The 17,027-nt window shown below is 47.6% G+C and overlaps 1 protein-coding gene and 1 non-coding gene across 5 annotated transcripts in view; both read left to right on the forward strand.

The window, feature by feature from the left end:
- The window catches only part of NAP1L4 (nucleosome assembly protein 1 like 4), a 28,808-nt gene continuing 11,781 nt past the window's right edge, over nucleotides 1-17,027 (forward strand). For 3 of the 4 annotated variants that reach the window (XM_051966011.1, XM_051966010.1, XM_051966012.1), the window contains exons 1-10: nucleotides 13-99; nucleotides 6,620-6,651; nucleotides 7,652-7,704; nucleotides 8,837-8,936; nucleotides 9,286-9,427; nucleotides 9,565-9,651; nucleotides 11,267-11,395; nucleotides 12,890-12,961; nucleotides 15,306-15,445; nucleotides 16,525-16,670. In XM_051966011.1, the coding sequence (XP_051821971.1) occupies nucleotides 6,638-6,651; nucleotides 7,652-7,704; nucleotides 8,837-8,936; nucleotides 9,286-9,427; nucleotides 9,565-9,651; nucleotides 11,267-11,395; nucleotides 12,890-12,961; nucleotides 15,306-15,445; nucleotides 16,525-16,670 (883 nt within the window). In that variant the 5' untranslated portion in view covers nucleotides 13-99; nucleotides 6,620-6,637. Of the gene's footprint in view, nucleotides 100-6,619; nucleotides 6,652-7,651; nucleotides 7,705-8,836; nucleotides 8,937-9,285; nucleotides 9,428-9,564; nucleotides 9,652-11,266; nucleotides 11,396-12,889; nucleotides 12,962-15,305; nucleotides 15,446-16,524; nucleotides 16,671-17,027 lie in introns of all 4 variants that reach the window. The other variant, XM_051966013.1, reaches the window with a different exon arrangement.
- Nucleotides 10,189-10,314, forward strand: LOC127542166 (small nucleolar RNA SNORA54). Its single transcript, XR_007948562.1, has one exon. It is a non-coding gene; the product is annotated as a small nucleolar RNA SNORA54 (small nucleolar RNA).

Below are 17,027 nucleotides of genomic sequence, written 5' to 3' on the forward strand. Positions count from 1 at the left end.
TTGGCGGCCGCGGCGGCGCAGCACCCTGAGCGAGGTAGCATTAAGGAGGGAGAGCCGAGGCCGCTGGAGCCGCAGCCGCAGCCGCAGCCCGAGCCTGAGGTGGGTGAGGGCCGCGGGGGCCGCGGGGGCCGCGGGGTCGGGGGCTCAGAAGAGCAGAGGTCGGGCGGGAGGGGCCGGCCCGGGTCGCGGCGTCGGGCCCATCTGCCCGGGCCTGCACTGTCTTGGCGCGGCCGGTCCGCTGTGGGGTGGTCAGCCCTTCTCCGCCGCGCGGGGCCGGGGCGTGGGCCAGCAGCCTCGGAGCATCTCTTTTTGGCCGGGGCGCCCCGCTCCCCTCCCCTGCTGCTCTGCTTCCCCCCTCCGGTCCGGCTTCTCGCGACGCTCCCCGCGGGCCCGGGCCGGGGTGGGGACGCCCGCGCGTGTTAGTGGGAAGTCTGGGGCGGGAAGCTGGGTTTTCTGGGGAATGGTGAGGAGGAGCCATGGAGTCCCGCCCGCCTTCCCCTCCTCGGGCCGGGGCTCCCGCCGCGCCTTGAGCTCCTGCCGGACTCGGATCCCCGCCAAGCTCGGATGTGGGGCGGTGTCGGACCCGCATCCTCGTTGCCCGCGGGGGGAGGGGGCACTTTCGGGAGGCTCCTGGTGAAGTGACTCGGCCAAGGTCACCCGTCGGAGGCCGGCAGGGCCCCCCTCCCAGTTCCTGATGGGGGTATGAGCATTAATGGAGCGCCGGCTGTGTACTATGAGCAATGCTGAGCGCCGCACGCAGCCTTAACCGAGCAGGGGAAATTGAGGGAGATGGAGCCCCCGAAACCGAGGCAGGGTCACCCAGCCCGGCCAGGGCCATGTACCCGGGGCCCGGCCTTGATACCCCGGGGCGCCTGTCCCAGCATTGACCTACTGGTTCTTGTGCACGTGGGCGGGGGCTCCGGCAGAGTCTGAGGGAAACCGCCCGCGGAGGGACAGACGGACTGGTGGACGGACGGGAAGGTACACGGACAGACAGGCCAATGCAGATAGATGGCAGACAGACAGACAGGCCCAGGGATAGCTGGAGAAGCCGGGGCTGCTGGCCGGACTTGCAGGGAGGCTTCTATGGGATCCTAGGTCGGGAGAGGAGGAGGAGCTGAACATTAGCAGCCCGCCCTGGGTGAACGCGCGAGAGGGGCTGTGGTAGGAAGCCCAGACTCTTTGCCACGGGTGTTTTCCTTAGGATAATCTGGGCTGGACCGCTGGAGCTGGGATCAGGAATCAGAAAGGAAGACTGAGAATATGCAAATGTAAAAACAAAAACAAAACACCAAAAAAACTTGATGGGAAGGAAGGCCGGCTAATATTTCTTGGAATAATATAAATAATCCAAAATATTGCCCGGTGGTGAATCATGAAAAAAAGGGACATGAGAGAAGATTAAAAGGTTGTCAAAGAAGATCAGTTACCTAAGATTTATTTGATTGGGGAAGTAAATAGAATATATTTTATACAAAGAAAAGTTTATTTTTGATTCCATGACTTCTGCTTGCTCCTGTTAACACCAGAAACTTCTCAAAAAATGGTCTTTCTTGAATCAAGATAACCTGGTTTCAAGAGGATTAATTTGACTTCAGAACATGTCCAATTTATTTTTATGCTGAATTTCATTACAGTAAATTAAGTTTGTGGTGAGGTGGATTTGGAAAATCTTTTTATATGGACTTTTGTCACGATAGAAATTGACTTGTAATTAATTATTGAAGCCAGATTCGGACTTTAATAGTCTCTAGAAGTATTTTTTTTAACAACACCTTTTTATTTTCCAAAACTCTTGCATGTTTTCAGTAGTCACTCTTGCAAAACTTTGTGTTTCAAATTTTTCTCCCTCTCTCCTCATCTGCCCCCTCCCTAAACAACAGGTAATCCAATAGAGGTGAAACACAAGCGATTCTTCTGGAAGCATTCAGCTGACCAGGTGATGTGACACCCAAACGTGTTGGGTCCAGAATCAGGAGGACCTCAGTTCAAATTTGTCTTTGGACACTTACTGGCTGAGTGACCCTGGGCAAGTCATTCCACCCTACTCGTGTTCTAATCATTGGTTCTCACTGTCCTTACACTGTAAAATCCAGAATAATTTACTTGAGGGAGTCTGGAAAGTTGCCCTGCAGGAGGTGGCATTTGAGTGTCTCTCGAAAGGGGGCTGGAGGGAGAGTGGGTATGTAGATGGGAGATGGGGTGTGGAGGATGGGATAGGCAGGAGAAAGGTCCCAGCCAGGTTTGAAGGTCTTTGAGTACAATCTAGGTTTGGATTGGAACGTGCATGGAGTCAGGAACCCTTAGATTTTATTGGTTGGAGGGATGGTAACCAGGTGAGGCCCATGGCAGGGACCCTGATTGAGCAGGGCAGGGGGAGCCCTCCTGGCAGGTAGAATAATGAGAAGTTTAGCCCCTGATTGTGGTGGGGGGAGGGGAAAGTCCGGGCTGGGAAACACCCTTTGCTGCTCATGCTGCTCATGCTCATTTCTCCTTAGAGAGACAAAGGAGCAAGTGGAGGAAAGTTTAGGCAGTTATTGTGAGGGACCATTGAGCATTTAACACTTGGCTTTAATCCTAAGGTAGAAATTCTCCTCCCCTGCTGCCTAATGGCGGGCATCAGCTTTTGAAGACATGTCTTAGGAGCTTCTGTTGCCTTGGAAGGGATTAGGTGCTGTTTGGGCAGGTAATTTGGGCCCAGACTTATTAATGCCAGAATGAAAGGTGGCAGTTTTCATTTTAATATTCTCATTGGACAAGATAAAAATTTGCCCACCCCTTCCCCTTGATGGGAGCCATAGAAATGAGGAAGCCAAGAATTCTGGCCACAGGCGACAGAGATGGAAAGTGCCTGGAGCTGGGGAGGTCCCTCAGATGGAAGATAATAGGGCCTTGGGATGGGCAGGTCTGAATTGTAGGAATAAAACCAGATGGGGCAACTCCCAGGAGGCCCCATGAGCCCAGGAGTGAAGTGATGGCCAGGTGCTCCCTGGAACAGTAGGTACGGGGGAGAAAGCAAAGGCCTTGGCCATGGTTTGCATGGGGATGGGAGGAGTGGAGGCCTTTGGCCTCCTTTAGAGCAGCGTTCACATACTGACTCCTGCAGTACCACTTTCCAGACTGCCAGAGCTTCTCCTCACCCTCAAATAAATCACTCTACATTTATTTTGTAAATGTAGAAGGAAGGAAATGACTTGGGGGGAGGGGTCACCCAGCCAAAGCATCCAAAGTCAAATTTGGACTCCCTACTCTGGGCCCAACACTACTCACCAACCACCTGGCACCTGAATGCTGCCAGAATTGGATTAGCTGCTGTCAGGTGGGAGAATGTCGGTGTCCTCCACAATCTTGGTTTGGGGAGGAGAGCCGCCATGAGCTTCCTTTGGGACATGAGACTGGGCTGGGGGATCAGTAATACAGCTCCAAATCATCTGCAGAGAGGTCATGGAATCCAGATGAAATTTGAGATTTAAATTATCTTGTCCATTTTTTTTTGGTAGAGTTGATGTTGCGTGCGTGCGTACGTGTGCGTGCTTCCTGAAAGCAGTGAGTAGTGTACATGTTAGTTTACAAACTTGTTTAAAATGGCATACGTAGAGATTCTTTTAATAGGGGAAGTGATTTATTTGTTACATGCTCCCAAATTTTGTTTTGAAATAACACCTTGGGCATATAGATGTATTTCAGATGTGACCTGAGGAGTGACCTAAATGATTCTCTTCTTTTTTGAAGGCTTAAGTTTAATTCTGCTGGAGAAATGGATGTCTGTTTATGAATAATCAGTAGTTGGCAGCTTGAGGTGGCATGGTGGAATTCATTTGTTAATGGAAAGGAATGCCCTTGTCCGACACCCATTAGGTTTCTCAGGGTGACTGAACCAATCCATGTGTCCTTGTAGAATGTTACTAGATCCTGTGAAATCCGGCAGGCCACGAAGCCCTTAGTAATTCCACAAATATTTATTTGACACCACTGGATGATGTTGTCATGGGCAATGCAATGTGGCCGTTTGGCATAGGCCATCCCTGTGACCCACAGGTGTGGTGCTTCCATGGCAGATGGGCAGGGGATGGAATGGGCCACCAGCGGGCGGCCAAATCTGCTGACCATGGTCAAAGAACAACTTCCATGGAGAGCGGAGCGCTCTTTTGGGGTCAGTGCTGTTTTTTTTTTTTTTTTTTTTTTTTGGAAGGGGAGGATGCCTTTCTGCAGGGCTTTTTAACTTAGGATTTATGGGTGCTTGGATTTGTGATTTCCAGGTGAACTCAAGGAGAAGAAACTACATCTTCATTTTCACTAAGTTCAAACTGAAATTTAGCATTTCCTTCAGTTTAAAACCATCTTTTGAGAAGGTCTTTTAGGCAGGGAAGGTCGGGGAGCATAACAAGTTAAAAACTTAGTCCTTAGAGGCGAATGCTTGCTTTCTCCTTTAACTGGATGATGAAAGAGTTCAACAGCTTCGGGAGTTGGCTTAACTTGCGCTTGGATGAACCTTAGACACCCCTTTCTTTAGTGCTTCACAGATTGAATGTTGAAGCAGTATTTTTGCCATTATTTATTGAAACAAAGTCACTAATATGAAAAGAAGTTGGTCACCCAGATTGTGGCAATGATTTTCCATTCCACTGGGGCCTGCCAAGGACCTTATTTGCCTTGAGAGAGAGGAGTTATATTCTAAGCAAGTCCTTCAAAAGGTTCCTTTTTTTCTCCTCATAGTTACATAATTAATTTTTCCCAACATGATTTTTGGGAAAATTTTGTATTTTGTCCATTTGTTTTTGGGGTGAGCTTCCCACTTTTTAGGAACAAGTGTTCCTTAGGTGTTCTTGTCCCAATAGTGTTTTCTCTTTGAGTGAGAAAGGTACCTATCACGTGTAGGTCCTGGATAAAGCAGGACAGTGACAGAAAGCTTGCTCTGACACCTGCTTCTGGGCAGCCTTGGCCAAGGGACTTGTGCTTGGCCTGTCTTACTCAAGAAGTTTGAGTATTGAATGAAATAACGTGCGTAAGATACATCTGAACATTTTTAATTTATTTTTTTCAACTAAAATATTTTCTTTCCCCAGAGGGAGAAGCAAAACCCTTGTAACAGACATGTCTAGTTGAGCAAGACAGATCCTCCTGTTGGCCATGTCCAAGAACTCTTTCCTTCTGAGCCCCCAAGTTGCTCATCTCTTCCTTAAGTGGCGAGGGTTGCTCACTGCTTCAGGAAGAGTTCCTGAAGTTTTGTCCTTACTGTGCTGTGTGACTTGTTCTGATTCCCCTCACTTTCCTGTTATCAATTTACATAAGCGTTTGCAGGTATCTTTGAAACCCTTCCCATAAGCTACATGATAAGCTAACAAGTGTTTAGAATATGAGTTATTTTATTGAATGGAAATAGAAATGCAAATGCAAATTGTATCTTAATCTTAGCTACAACATTCATTTACCCCCCTCCCCCTTAAAGATATTAGTGATTCAGGGATTAAACTTGGCTGAAAAGGTTCCTATTAAATAACTCAAGAAATAAACTTGGGTTCCTTGATCTGGCTCAAACTTGCCTTTCTGGTTTCATTTGTTTGTTTGTTTTTCCCAGGGTTCCTAGATTGGTCTGTCAGGAGACTTGGGTAGCTATAATTATCTATAGTTGGCAAGTCTCTTCTAATCTTATGGGCAGATTGATATTGTGTGGGCTAGCCGATTGTCCATTAGGAAGAGCACATACAACTGTTTGCAGGCTTTACCCAAAGAGTTGTTACTATTTGATGCCAGTTTAAAAGGAGGTAGGTATTCAGTGGGTTTCTCAAGGATTTGTACTTTGGAATCTTTTTTGTCAGTGACATGAATAAAGGAATAAATGATGTGCTTATCAGATTTGCAGATGATGCAAAGCTGGGAGGAATAGCAAACACTGGATGACAATCAATCCAAAAAAGTCTCAGCAGAATAAAACATCGGCTGAGCCGAACAAGACCAAATATGATGGCAATAAGTGGAAAATCTTACATTTCAGTTTTAAAAAAAAACAACTCAAACTTCTCAAGCATAAGGTAGAAAGGAGCAGGCAGAGCTAAAGAGAAGTTTGTCTTAAAAAGACTGGGGTGGGGTGGGAGTAGGGACTAACTAGTAACTAATGTTCCTGCCATCGTAAAAGGCAGTTTGGATGGGCATGGGGGAGTGAGTTAGATAAACCTCCAGAGGAAAGGAGGAAAGCGAGGTAAGGGCCTCAAGGCCCTTTTTTGAGGCCTCAAACAAGCTGAGCGTGTTTATTGTGGAAAAGACTTCAGGGGGCTCCCCTGTAGCTGCCATCTGGGTGAGGAAAGTTAGGCTTGTGCTTTTTGATCCCAGAGAGCCAGAGTGGGGTCAGGGCCGTAGAGAGGATAGCTGAAGGATAGGCCTGCTGGCCTCAGAAATGGCCTGTGCCCCCTGTGGAGGCAGTGGAAGGCTGAAAGCAAAAGTTGGTTGTGACTCCTTGTTGGACCTGTTATTGATGAAGCCCTCTGGGGGTATGAATGACTTAGTTGAGTAGATGAGACTTTAAAGCGCCTTCCAGCCTGGGGTTAGTACGTGTGTATGTGCGTGTGCGCCCACCTGAGAGCATCACTTGGGAGAACTAATTATTGGTTTTAACTTGTAGGTGGATAAAATCCTTCAGATGGCAGATAACAGGTAAGTCTTGACCAAGGTATTTTCTCAATGGAATTCCAAAATAGAGCTAATGGAGTCAGTATGTCTCAGATCCTGTTTCAACAGGTGCCGCTTTAGCAGGCATTCTGTCTGGGGACAAAGAGAACCAGAAAAGATGAAAACACCTCAGTTGTTCCCAAGTTCTTCGGGTTCAGAAGATGCCCTCATTCTTTTGAATGACCTACCAAGGAATTTGTCTAAAAAAGCCTTTGTCCTTTGTTGGGTTTACCCTAGACCAAGAGACTGCTAGGTGGCTCAATACATGGAGAGGGAGACACAGACAGACTGAGGCACAGAGAAACAAAGAAAACTGGGCTTAGAATCAGGACGTGTTTGAATCCTGCTTCCGGCTCTCATTTGCTGGATGCCTAGACGAGCCACTCTTTCTGAGCCTCAGTTTTCTTATCTGTCCAGTGGGAATAACATTACCTAACTCAGAGTTTAGGGGGGTCAAATGAAAAACATCTTGGCAGAAGGTCAGTGTGGAGCTCTTTATTTTGTGGTAGATATGGTATGTGGTGGTGTTTTCAACAAGTCCCTGAGAGTCTTGTAAATTTTTTAAGGGCCTGTTCTGCTATTTTTAAAAGAACGAAAATCCCGTTAGAATGACTTTCATTTCATAAATGACTTACATTTAACATAGTCATTGTTGGAACTGTTCCAGGTGCTTTTCATTTGTTTTTGACTTTCCACCAGGATTATGTAAGATGATGAGGCTATGGCAGCTTGGGTGGGATCAGGGGACACAAGAATGTCTGGTTTTTGGAAGCTTTGACCAAAGTTGGAAGAAGACTATTTTCAAAATAGAGTGCTTTCAACAAATTGTGTACCTTTCTTCCCCAGCTAAGGCACTTCATATCGCAGTCTGTTATTATGGTGCAATTTCTTATGGTTTTTAAAAATCCACTTTGGTTAGGGTTTTTAATTTTTCCTATTATAATGGAGCTTTCCTTTAAATTTTAATTTTTAAAATATTTTTTAGTAATTCAGAAGATGTTCCTTCAGATTCCTTTGAAACTGCTAAAACTGACAAAGGTAAGCTTATACTGAAGGGCTAATATTTAGGGGTGTGAGAACTGGGGATCAGAAATTTCAAATATTGAAGGAATTTTATGTGTACAGTTTCAGTGAACTTTTACAAGTTTTTATTCATCCACTTTTATAGGAAATTCAGTATAATAAGAATAGCATTTAGCGAGAGTTTTACAGTGATTGGTAGTAATATGGAAAGTTTTAAAGTACTCAACTTTTCCTTCTCTTCTATAACCCAAATGAAGGTCCCTACCCTCTAGAGCTTCTTGTCTAGTAAGCTTCTCCTTTATACTAAGTGCCAGCTCTGCATTGGTGTTTGCAGTCATTCCAGCTCTGTGTTCCCTGGTTAGGTGGGGAGGCGATGCTTGTTGAGTATCTGTCTGACTTGCAACTCTCAATCTTTCTTTGTTAAGTAAGCCTAGGATGATGATTTAAAACAACTCCATTTTGTTATTCTTTTCCTTGTTTTCTGTGAGGATAAATAACAATGTAAGGAGAAAGGCCATATATTGGGGCTCCTTGTAAAATGCTGAAGGATGAATGATTTGGGTTACCTTCGGAAGTAGCAGTTCTCCCCCACATCCCTCCCTTTTGTCCCTGATCTAAGTTTGAGGGATCATTCCAAAGGATGAGTCGAGATAGCATTCACAGTCAGCATTGGCCAAAGAAATCCATTGAGCCGAGAGAATGCAACATTTTTATTCAGATCGGTTACTAGTGTATTTTTATCTTGCTTTTCTGCCCAAACTTCATGGGACTCTCGTGTTCTCTATGTTCAGATTAAAGAGTTACAATTGAGAACAGAAAGTCTCTGGCTCTGCCTTGAAAAGAGATTGCGCTCTTCTCCTCCTTGGAGGATTGCTCAAGTGCCACACTCTTTGCCACATCCAGTTTCTGGTTCTTTTCCACCCGAGGAAAGCTGAGTGATTCTTCAAACGTTGGCTTTTGGATGAACGTCCCTTCATGCAGACTTGGGGCTGTGTTTTTCTAAAAATTAAGATTTTTTTTTAATTTGAATTCTGGGGGTCACGCCTTTTTAGTAGGGATCGTCTTCACGCAGCCCTCTGGAGCTTGTAAGCTGTGACGCTCAGACCCTCTGGTAATACGGTTTAAACCACTGCATTCTTTTTCATAGAAAAACTCACAGACCAGGTGATGCAGAATCCACAAGTGCTGGCAGCTCTCCAGGAGCGACTTGAGAATGTGTCCCATACACCTTCAAGCTACATTGAAACGTGAGTACTGGGGACCGTCTCCTACAAGCAGCCTGCAGTTTAAGGTGTAAGGGGAGAGCGCTTACAAAAGAAGAGCCTTTTACTGTGATTGGGCAGAAGTGCTTTGGGGGGATTTTTTCCTATCCTTTTTTTTGCTCCATCATGAGATGGAATAAAACTCTAGAATTTTTAGTGGAGTGTACAGAAGGTCAGAGCACCACCTCACTGACTTTGCGGGCCTTATTGGGTTTTGCTGCACTGGTGTGCAGGCCCTAGGGAGAGTGTTCATGGGAAGAGAGCCCTGCTAAAGACTTCTGGACAACTGCTTGCGTAATTGTAACGGCCTCCCTTTCCTGCTCTTTATTGTCAGTTTACCCAAAGCGGTCAAAAGACGCATCGATGCTTTGAAACAGCTTCAGGTGAAGTGTGCCCACATTGAGGCAAAGTTCTACGAGGAAGTGCATGATTTGGAGCGAAAATATGCAGCCCTTTACCAGCCTCTCTTCGACAAGGTAGGGCCCTTTTGCCAGTGACTCATCAGTGCCTTTTTTCTATCTTAAAACTTTGGGACTTAGAGGACAGAACTTATGTGTAATCTACAAAATAAATCTACAGTTTTTCTTCATTCTAATAAGATTTCCTTCTGCAGAGACGGGATTTTGTCACTGGCGATGTCGAACCTACAGATGCAGAATCAGAATGGCCCAGTGAGAATGAGGAGGAGGAGAAATTGGCTGTAAGTGAGAATTCCTGGAAGTTTTTGGCCCAGTTTTTCACACAATTAGATTCCAATCTTGTTTTTTTCTCATCATTTATTAGTTTTCTCCCCAAAATGCTTCCTCTAATACTTGGGTTTTAGGGGTGAACAATTTTTAGGCAAGATTTGTGAGAAATAGTCAGCAAAATGTATAAATTAGTAGCACATGCAAAAATTAAAAAGACAAACCCTTGAAGCAAAGTAACCAAAAAGAAAATAGCTGGAAAGAAAGATGGCTGGGGATGTAAGAAAAGTAGGAATGAATTAGAGATAAGAAACAATACAGAGAACTTCCAACAAAGGGGTTGAAACTTGAAAGTGCTGATTTGAGGAGACTTGATGGAGATTGGACTACGGCGGTATTTGGAAAGAAAGGGAGTCTTGTGGTTGAGTGGAAGGCATTTGAAACGGTTTTCTCACCTGCCTGCTATAAGATGAGAGGCTGTGTGATGGAAAGGGTCAAGGACTTCTTTTGTTAATGTTAATGTAGAAAAACTCCATCATGGCAGTCACTCTCTGCACTGTTCGTAACCTGTCGACAGTCATTTTCTGATGATGGGTTCCATTCCAGTGCTACAGTAACAGCCCAGAGTTCATCCAGATTGACATGTGTCTCTCTGTGTTGTTCTTTGGGGGACATCTTTTAATTATGCTCGTGTTGACTTCTGAGAGTGTTTGATCTTTGGCAGAATGAGCTCTGACAATGCCGGGTGTTTGCTGTGGTTTGATGGTTACCTTAGATTCATATCTTAATCCTTTATTTTTTGTATTTGTTTCCCAATAATCTTCCCCTACTCCATTTTACCCTTGACAAAACAAGAAAAGCCATATTGAATTTATTTGTAGAATAACTGTTACTTCCAAGTGTCATCTTTGCCTTTGATCTCTGTGTAGAAATATTCCAGCATCGTTCTTTGAAACAAATAATGCGCTTTGCATTCAGTCTGAGTTGTCTTTGCCATTTTCATTTATATTATTCGTTATCTTCATACCGAAAGGAGCATCTGTAGAATCCTAATTGTGGGCGTAGGAGAGACAGCGTAGTCTGTGTGGAGCTGTTTGGGCTTCTTGATCCCTGCATTTTCACATTTGGGAAGTTGTATCTCTTCTCAGTTCCCTTAAAAGTACAAACCTTGGTAAAGGGACATGAAGGATGCGTCTGTACCTGGGCTGACGGGTCACAGTTACAAGAACAAAGGCAGCCACTGTCTTCCAGGATCTCCCAAACTAATGGGGTGGGGGGTGGGGGGTGGGGGGGAGATGCTGGCCAAGAGAGGGGCTGTGCTTCACTTGTCCTGCCTATTACAAGCTTCCTCCCCTGCTTCCCCTCCCCCCCCCCCCATGCTTGTAACACTTGGTTAGGCACAGGGCCCCCAGAGGATGCTGGTGTATTTGTGTGTATGCGTGGGTGCATATATGCAAACACGCCACGTGCCCACCTGGCAGGAGCCGTCCCATGTGCATAGGGGTCGGCTCTGGCCCGTATTGACGTGTGTGTTGAAGCCTGGGGACTCTGAGAGCCCACCGCTGTGTTACTACGTGTCTTTGGAGTGGAATTTTACTGAATTCTCCATTTTAAACACCTCTCTCCTAGGGAGACCTGAAGAGCAAAGTGGTGATCGCTGAGAAAGAAGCTTCTGCAGATGAGCCGAACCCCAAAGGGATCCCGGAATTCTGGTTTACGATCTTTAGAAACGTGGATATGCTGAGCGAGTTAGTGCAGGTAACAAAAACTTTAGGGCTGAAAATAGAGCAGTAAGCAGCGTGTGGGTTCAGGTCCCTCTGTTTGTTGGCGGCAATGCTTTGGAAGAGGCCATCTTGGTCTTTGGGCTGATGCTCTTTTTTGAATTCCCCTTGGAAGCTGTTCATTGGAGCCGATTGGCCCAGATGCGGTATTAAGGCCCTGAGAGAGGCCTTGGGTTCTAGACTTGCTGGTTCTTGTGGTTAACTGAACTTTGTATGGCTGCACAGTGGCTTAATGGGAGGGGCCATGGTTCTGGCCAGGGGCCTCGGGCTTTTGCCTAGTCTTTCTCCTCCCTGTTGGGCAGCAGCATGGGATCCTTCTGGCCTGGCTCACTGTGCTGCTGGTGACTGGGGAGCTGGGCCAGTGCCAGCCACTTTCTAGAAGGATTCCTCTCTGGAGAGGTTAACTACAAGCTGACTCTGTTCTCTGTAACCAAAATGGCAGCTGCTATAAGGGCTTCAGTAAAGTAGAATCAAGTTTCACCTTTTGACTTCCAGAATTATTTTTGGAGAACTGTTCTGTGAGAAAAAAAATTCGACCCTAAAAACTGAGCTGGGCTGTCTCATCTCAGGCTGGGCTGGGTCCGTGGTAGGGTTATGTCTACTGGTGTTTGTGTCTGCTGTGGCAGCTGTCACCATAACGTGTCAGCAGCTTTGCTCAGGGAGCCCTGAGGGGAGGATTGTGCAGCTCTGTCTCTTCTCCTGAAGGCCAGTAAGCCACGAGCTTCGGTTTGGGTCTCCTTGATCTTAGAGGCATGACCTCTGGGCTAAGTTCTGGAAGGCCGTGTGACCGTTGGAACATGACTTAGCACCTTGTAAGAATTCTAACATCTGGTTGTTTAGCAGGGTGCTTAACAGGTAGAGACATCAGAATTCTCCTTAGGCACAGGATTCAGAGTTAGAGGGGTCTCCAAACGCCCCCCAGGGCTGTCTTGGCCTTTGTGGGACATCAACTGTCTGATATCACCCTGTCTTTGTCTCTGCAACTTCCATGCTCTGTTTCCAGGTCATCTGGGGATGGCGCTTGCTTAGTCATTCCTTGGGTGGCCTTTCTCTTCAGAAGCTTTCCAGTTGTCGGGTCTTTCCGATGAAGTCACCTAGGTACCATTACCCCTGCCATTTGAGCACCTGCTTTATGCGGGTCGGAGGACTTTGAGGAATTTGGTAGAGGATGCTCCGGAGACCCAAATAGAATGTGCCTGTGAGGGCAGGAGCTGCTGGAGAAGGGAGAAAAGCCTCGGATTCCGGGAGGATCCCAGGCCCGGAGTAGCCCAGAGTTCCCAGCCAAGGATTTGGCAGAATTCAGATCCCGTGGCAATTCCGATCCCTATCCTGTGAGCGTTTGTCATACAGACCGTGTTACATATGCCTGCCTCGGGAAAGAAACAGGAATTGTGATTGTCTAAAATCATTGCAAGAACCAGATTCTCTCTACCACTTATGCCAGCTAATTTTTTTTTTTTTTTGTGACTAGGAATATGATGAACCGATTCTGAAACACCTGCAGGATATTAAAGTAAAGTTTTCAGATCCTGGCCAGCCCATGGTAAGTACTGAGAACTTGAATTGTTGTTGGCGCTCTGATTGGGCTCCACTCCTGGCCGGGTAGTGACCCTCATGGTGGCTGCCAAGGGATGTTGGTCTGGAAGGTCTGGGGCGCGTCTGCTGAGGAGTTGTGAGCTCAGCATTGTGGGGCTTTGAAAATGCTTCCCTCTCGTGTGGTCATCACAACCTTCAGACCTTCATCCCAGTGGTGACCGGATGGGCAACCAGGGGATATTTGGGCTTAGATTAGGGGACAGGTACTGCTCTGAGGTCACCAGGGCAGCTAATCACTGCTTGGCTTTTGGTGCCCTTGGGAGAAGGGAGGAAGGCACAGGAGGCAGAGAAGGTGGCCACTACAAAGGCCAGCATTTGTGCTCCTGGAGCTGCATCTGGTCATTTTGGTGTTTGGGAGTGCAATGCCTGCCGGGTGCTGGGAAGCAAGCCTTCTACAGTTCTCCCCTCAGGGTGGCTGTTGACCCCCTTTTCTGACTTCCCCAGACCTCCTGGTGTCTCTCATTCTGATTTTCAGTCAGGTCTGACTCTTCATGATCCCATTTGGGGTTTTATTGGCAAAGCTCCTGCAGTAGTTGGCGATTTCCTTCTAATTTTACAGATGAGGAAGCTGAGACCCACAGGCTGAAGTGGCTTGGCCAGGCTTGCCCAGCTCGGAGGGGTCCGAGGCTGGATTTGCACAGAGCCTGTGCCCACTGTGCCGCCATCTAGTGGTCCCTTTCTTAACTGGCTCCTTTCCATCATGTGCTTTGTAAATCTGCTCCACACACTCTTAATCATGCTGGCAAAATGTTTTTTATGTTTTTTTAAATTTAACAATTGTGACTGTTTCTATATGCAAAGAGAAAAAAAAATTGAACATGAAGCCCAAATCTTACAGCTAGCTTTTTTAAGTATCTAATCTTTTGAGCAGGTGCCTTTCGTGTCTGTCTCCCTCTGAACTTCAGCGCGTTCCTGAACATACTGCTTGATGGTTTGCTCCTGTCCTTCCCCTTCTTTTCTTTGTCTACAAAAAGCTCTTCCTCAAACCAAATAGCGGATTTATTCAAGTCAGGCAGATGGACCCTGCAGCCATCTCTGAACCTGGCTGTCTCATTCTGCAGCCCTGTCCCGGCCTCTTGAACCCAGGGTCGGGGGTGGAGGTTTTATCAGCGGCGCGTGGCTCTCCTGGTTCGTCATCATTCTTCAGCTTTTGGAAATATTCATCTTTAGACAATTCTTTGTGTGCTTCTGTTCTCTTCCCTCTGCATTGGCTCCCCTGGTAGCATGTGGTACTCATTTGGTCATCCCTTCCCCAGTCGAAAGACTCTGTAGTTTGTATTTCTTTGCTACAGCACAAAGCTTTGCAGTGATATTTTTTATTTTATTTTATTTCATTCATTTGTTATTTGCTGAGGCAATTGAGGTTTAAGTGATTTGCCCAGGGTCCCTCAGCCAGGAAGTGTTAAATGTTAAGAAGTCAGATTTGAACTCGAGTTCTCCTGATTTCAGGGCCGGTGCTCTATCTCTGGCCGCCGCCTAGCTGCCCTGTAGTGAATATTTTCATACCTAGTCCTTGTTTCTGTCTTTGTTCCCTCTGGGGCATCATCACAGGGTTTAGAGAATGTGCAGGATCTCAATGCCAAATTGCTTTTAGTTTGCTGCTGAATGTTGCATTTATTTAAATCATGTATTACTTCTGGTTCCATTTTACATGGCAGTAAAGGAAAAAGGTTTCAGCCCTTCCAGATAATGCATCCTGTCCTAATAATCTTGAGGCCACAGAAAGAAAAGCCCGCGTCGAGGAGAGAACTCAGAAGTTTTAAACTGCACTATGGACAATAGATTTTGAGAGCAGTTTCAAGTTACTAAAGTTGTTAAAGCCATTGAGCTTTACTAAAGCCACACTAAGAACCTTTAGGTACCCTGTATGTAGAGCCAGCCCAAAGACTGGCAGTTGTCAATGCCAGGAGTCCATCAGGACTCTGGAACTTTTCCGGGGCTTTAAAAAGAAGGCTTAGATTTGGCAGGGAAGGAGCGTTCAGTCAGGAGGAGTTCTGTCTGGGAAGGGAAGGGCCCAACTTTGGGCGGGTCTGGGAGTAGGCTGACCCCGTCCTCTTGCAGGCTGGGGAGGGGAGGGGTGGGCCTCACCATTGACTCCTCAGAGTGGAAGAGGAGGAGTTTGGGGTCTCCTGGAGTGGGTGTGGATAGAGATATGACCCGGATAGGTGAGGGGCGGGGGGGCTGGCTTGTGAGTGAGAGGCTGAGGGATACCCTCTGGAGGGAGCAGGATGGACTCCCTTGCAGGCCCTCAGCCTAGCTCTGTGACTGACTCCCCGGGGTTCTCTTCCCAGTCTTTCTCGTTAGAGTTCCACTTTGAGCCCAACGACTACTTCACCAACTCTGTCCTGACGAAGACTTACAAGATGAAATCGGAGCCAGACACGACGGACCCTTTCTCCTTCGAAGGGCCTGAAATCGTGGACTGTGAAGGGTAAGAAGCAGCTGCAGGGGCTGGCTCGGCCTTCCCTCTCTGGCCTGCTTATTCTTTCCCTCTGTTCAGCAGATGCTGGGCTGGGCGCTAGGGAGGCCGAGGTGGGCCCTGCCCTCAGGAAGCTTCCCTTCTGTGGGACAGCCACTTCCCCCCTACCCCAGAGGAAAAGGGGAGGGAAGGAGGGAAGCAAGCCTTTGTTGAGTGCTTACTGTGTGCCTGGTCCCAGGATAAACCCTTTACAATCAAGATCTCATTGTTGTCCACATTTCAGAGTTGAGGAAATCTGGGTAGACACTGGTTGGGGTGGGGCTTGCCCAGGATCCCCTAGTTACTCTTTGTCTCGGGGTCCATCCTGCCTCTGAGAGGAGAGCAGGAAGGGCCTTCTGGACCAGGACTAGGGCAGGACCAGGCAGGGCCTGGAGTCCCATATGCAGGGTTTATCTAATTCTGGGATCTCCATCTGCTGAGAATGTCCTATTTTCTCTTACTGAAAATGCTGGTAAAACTCTGAGGTGGGGGTCGGGCCGCCACAGGTCTTCCCCTGCCTGACTCCCACGTTTTTATGGAAATGCTCGGGCCAGCAGTGAAGAGATGATCTCTGCTAGAATTCACCTCTGTGCTGAGGGGGTGGGGGCTCCTCCCACTCAGGCAGAGCCCACCTCTCCTTTCTTGCTGGTGGGGAGTCATAGTGGCAACAGCTTCCCCCGTGAGACATGGGGCTTTTAAGGGCAAGCGAAGGGCTCCCCATGGCATTGTCCTCAAAGGCTGTGGGATTGGGTCACTTGCTATCATGTCCCTGGGGCCCAAGGTTGGGGGCTTCCTACCCTACCCCCACCTGCCCTCTGCAGATCTTCCCCCTAAGCCTTCCAAGAGCAATGTGGCTTTTTGGAGAAGAGACTCAGGTGGCTGATTCTTCTCATGCCATGGGTAGTCCCCAAGACCTGCTCTGCTGTGCTGCGTAGGGGGCAGTGTGCCCACTCACCAAGGGTGTAGTCAGGGGGCTTTGGGCTGGCTTCAGAGCCGGGGGAAGGGGTCACTGAAGCTGAGGGCTTGGCCCGTGACTCGGCCCTGCTCCCCAGATGCACCATTGAGTGGAAGAAAGGCAAGAATGTGACGGTGAAGACAATCAAGAAAAAGCAGAAGCACAAGGGCCGAGGCACCGTGAGGACAGTCACCAAGCAAGTCCCCAATGACTCATTCTTTAACTTCTTCAGCCCCATCAAAGGTAAGCTTCCCTGCCTCCCACCACGGCCCGGCCTCTACCCTCTCTGCCACAAGTGGGGTCTGGTCCCGGTGGGCGACCACCCGGGGTGGAGGGCTTGCTAGAAGGAGTGGCCTTTCCACTCTGGACCAAGCCTCGTTCACCCACGTCATCGCGGGTTTGTGTTTGAGCGTGTGCTACCAGCGCCACATGTATGGATTGTTTGGCCACATTGGACTAAGTCTTCATTAGGCCTTTGGCCTGAGTGTGGACCGGAAAGGCAGCCATTGGCCTTGGCCATCTGGTCACTTTCAAAGGCATTTTTTTCTGCTTAATAATTGATTTACTGTAAATATCCTGTCATAAAGTAGATTGAAAAGC

This window comes from Antechinus flavipes, chromosome 6 (assembly GCF_016432865.1).
Source record: "Antechinus flavipes isolate AdamAnt ecotype Samford, QLD, Australia chromosome 6, AdamAnt_v2, whole genome shotgun sequence".
Taxonomy (NCBI): Eukaryota; Metazoa; Chordata; class Mammalia; order Dasyuromorphia; family Dasyuridae; genus Antechinus; species Antechinus flavipes.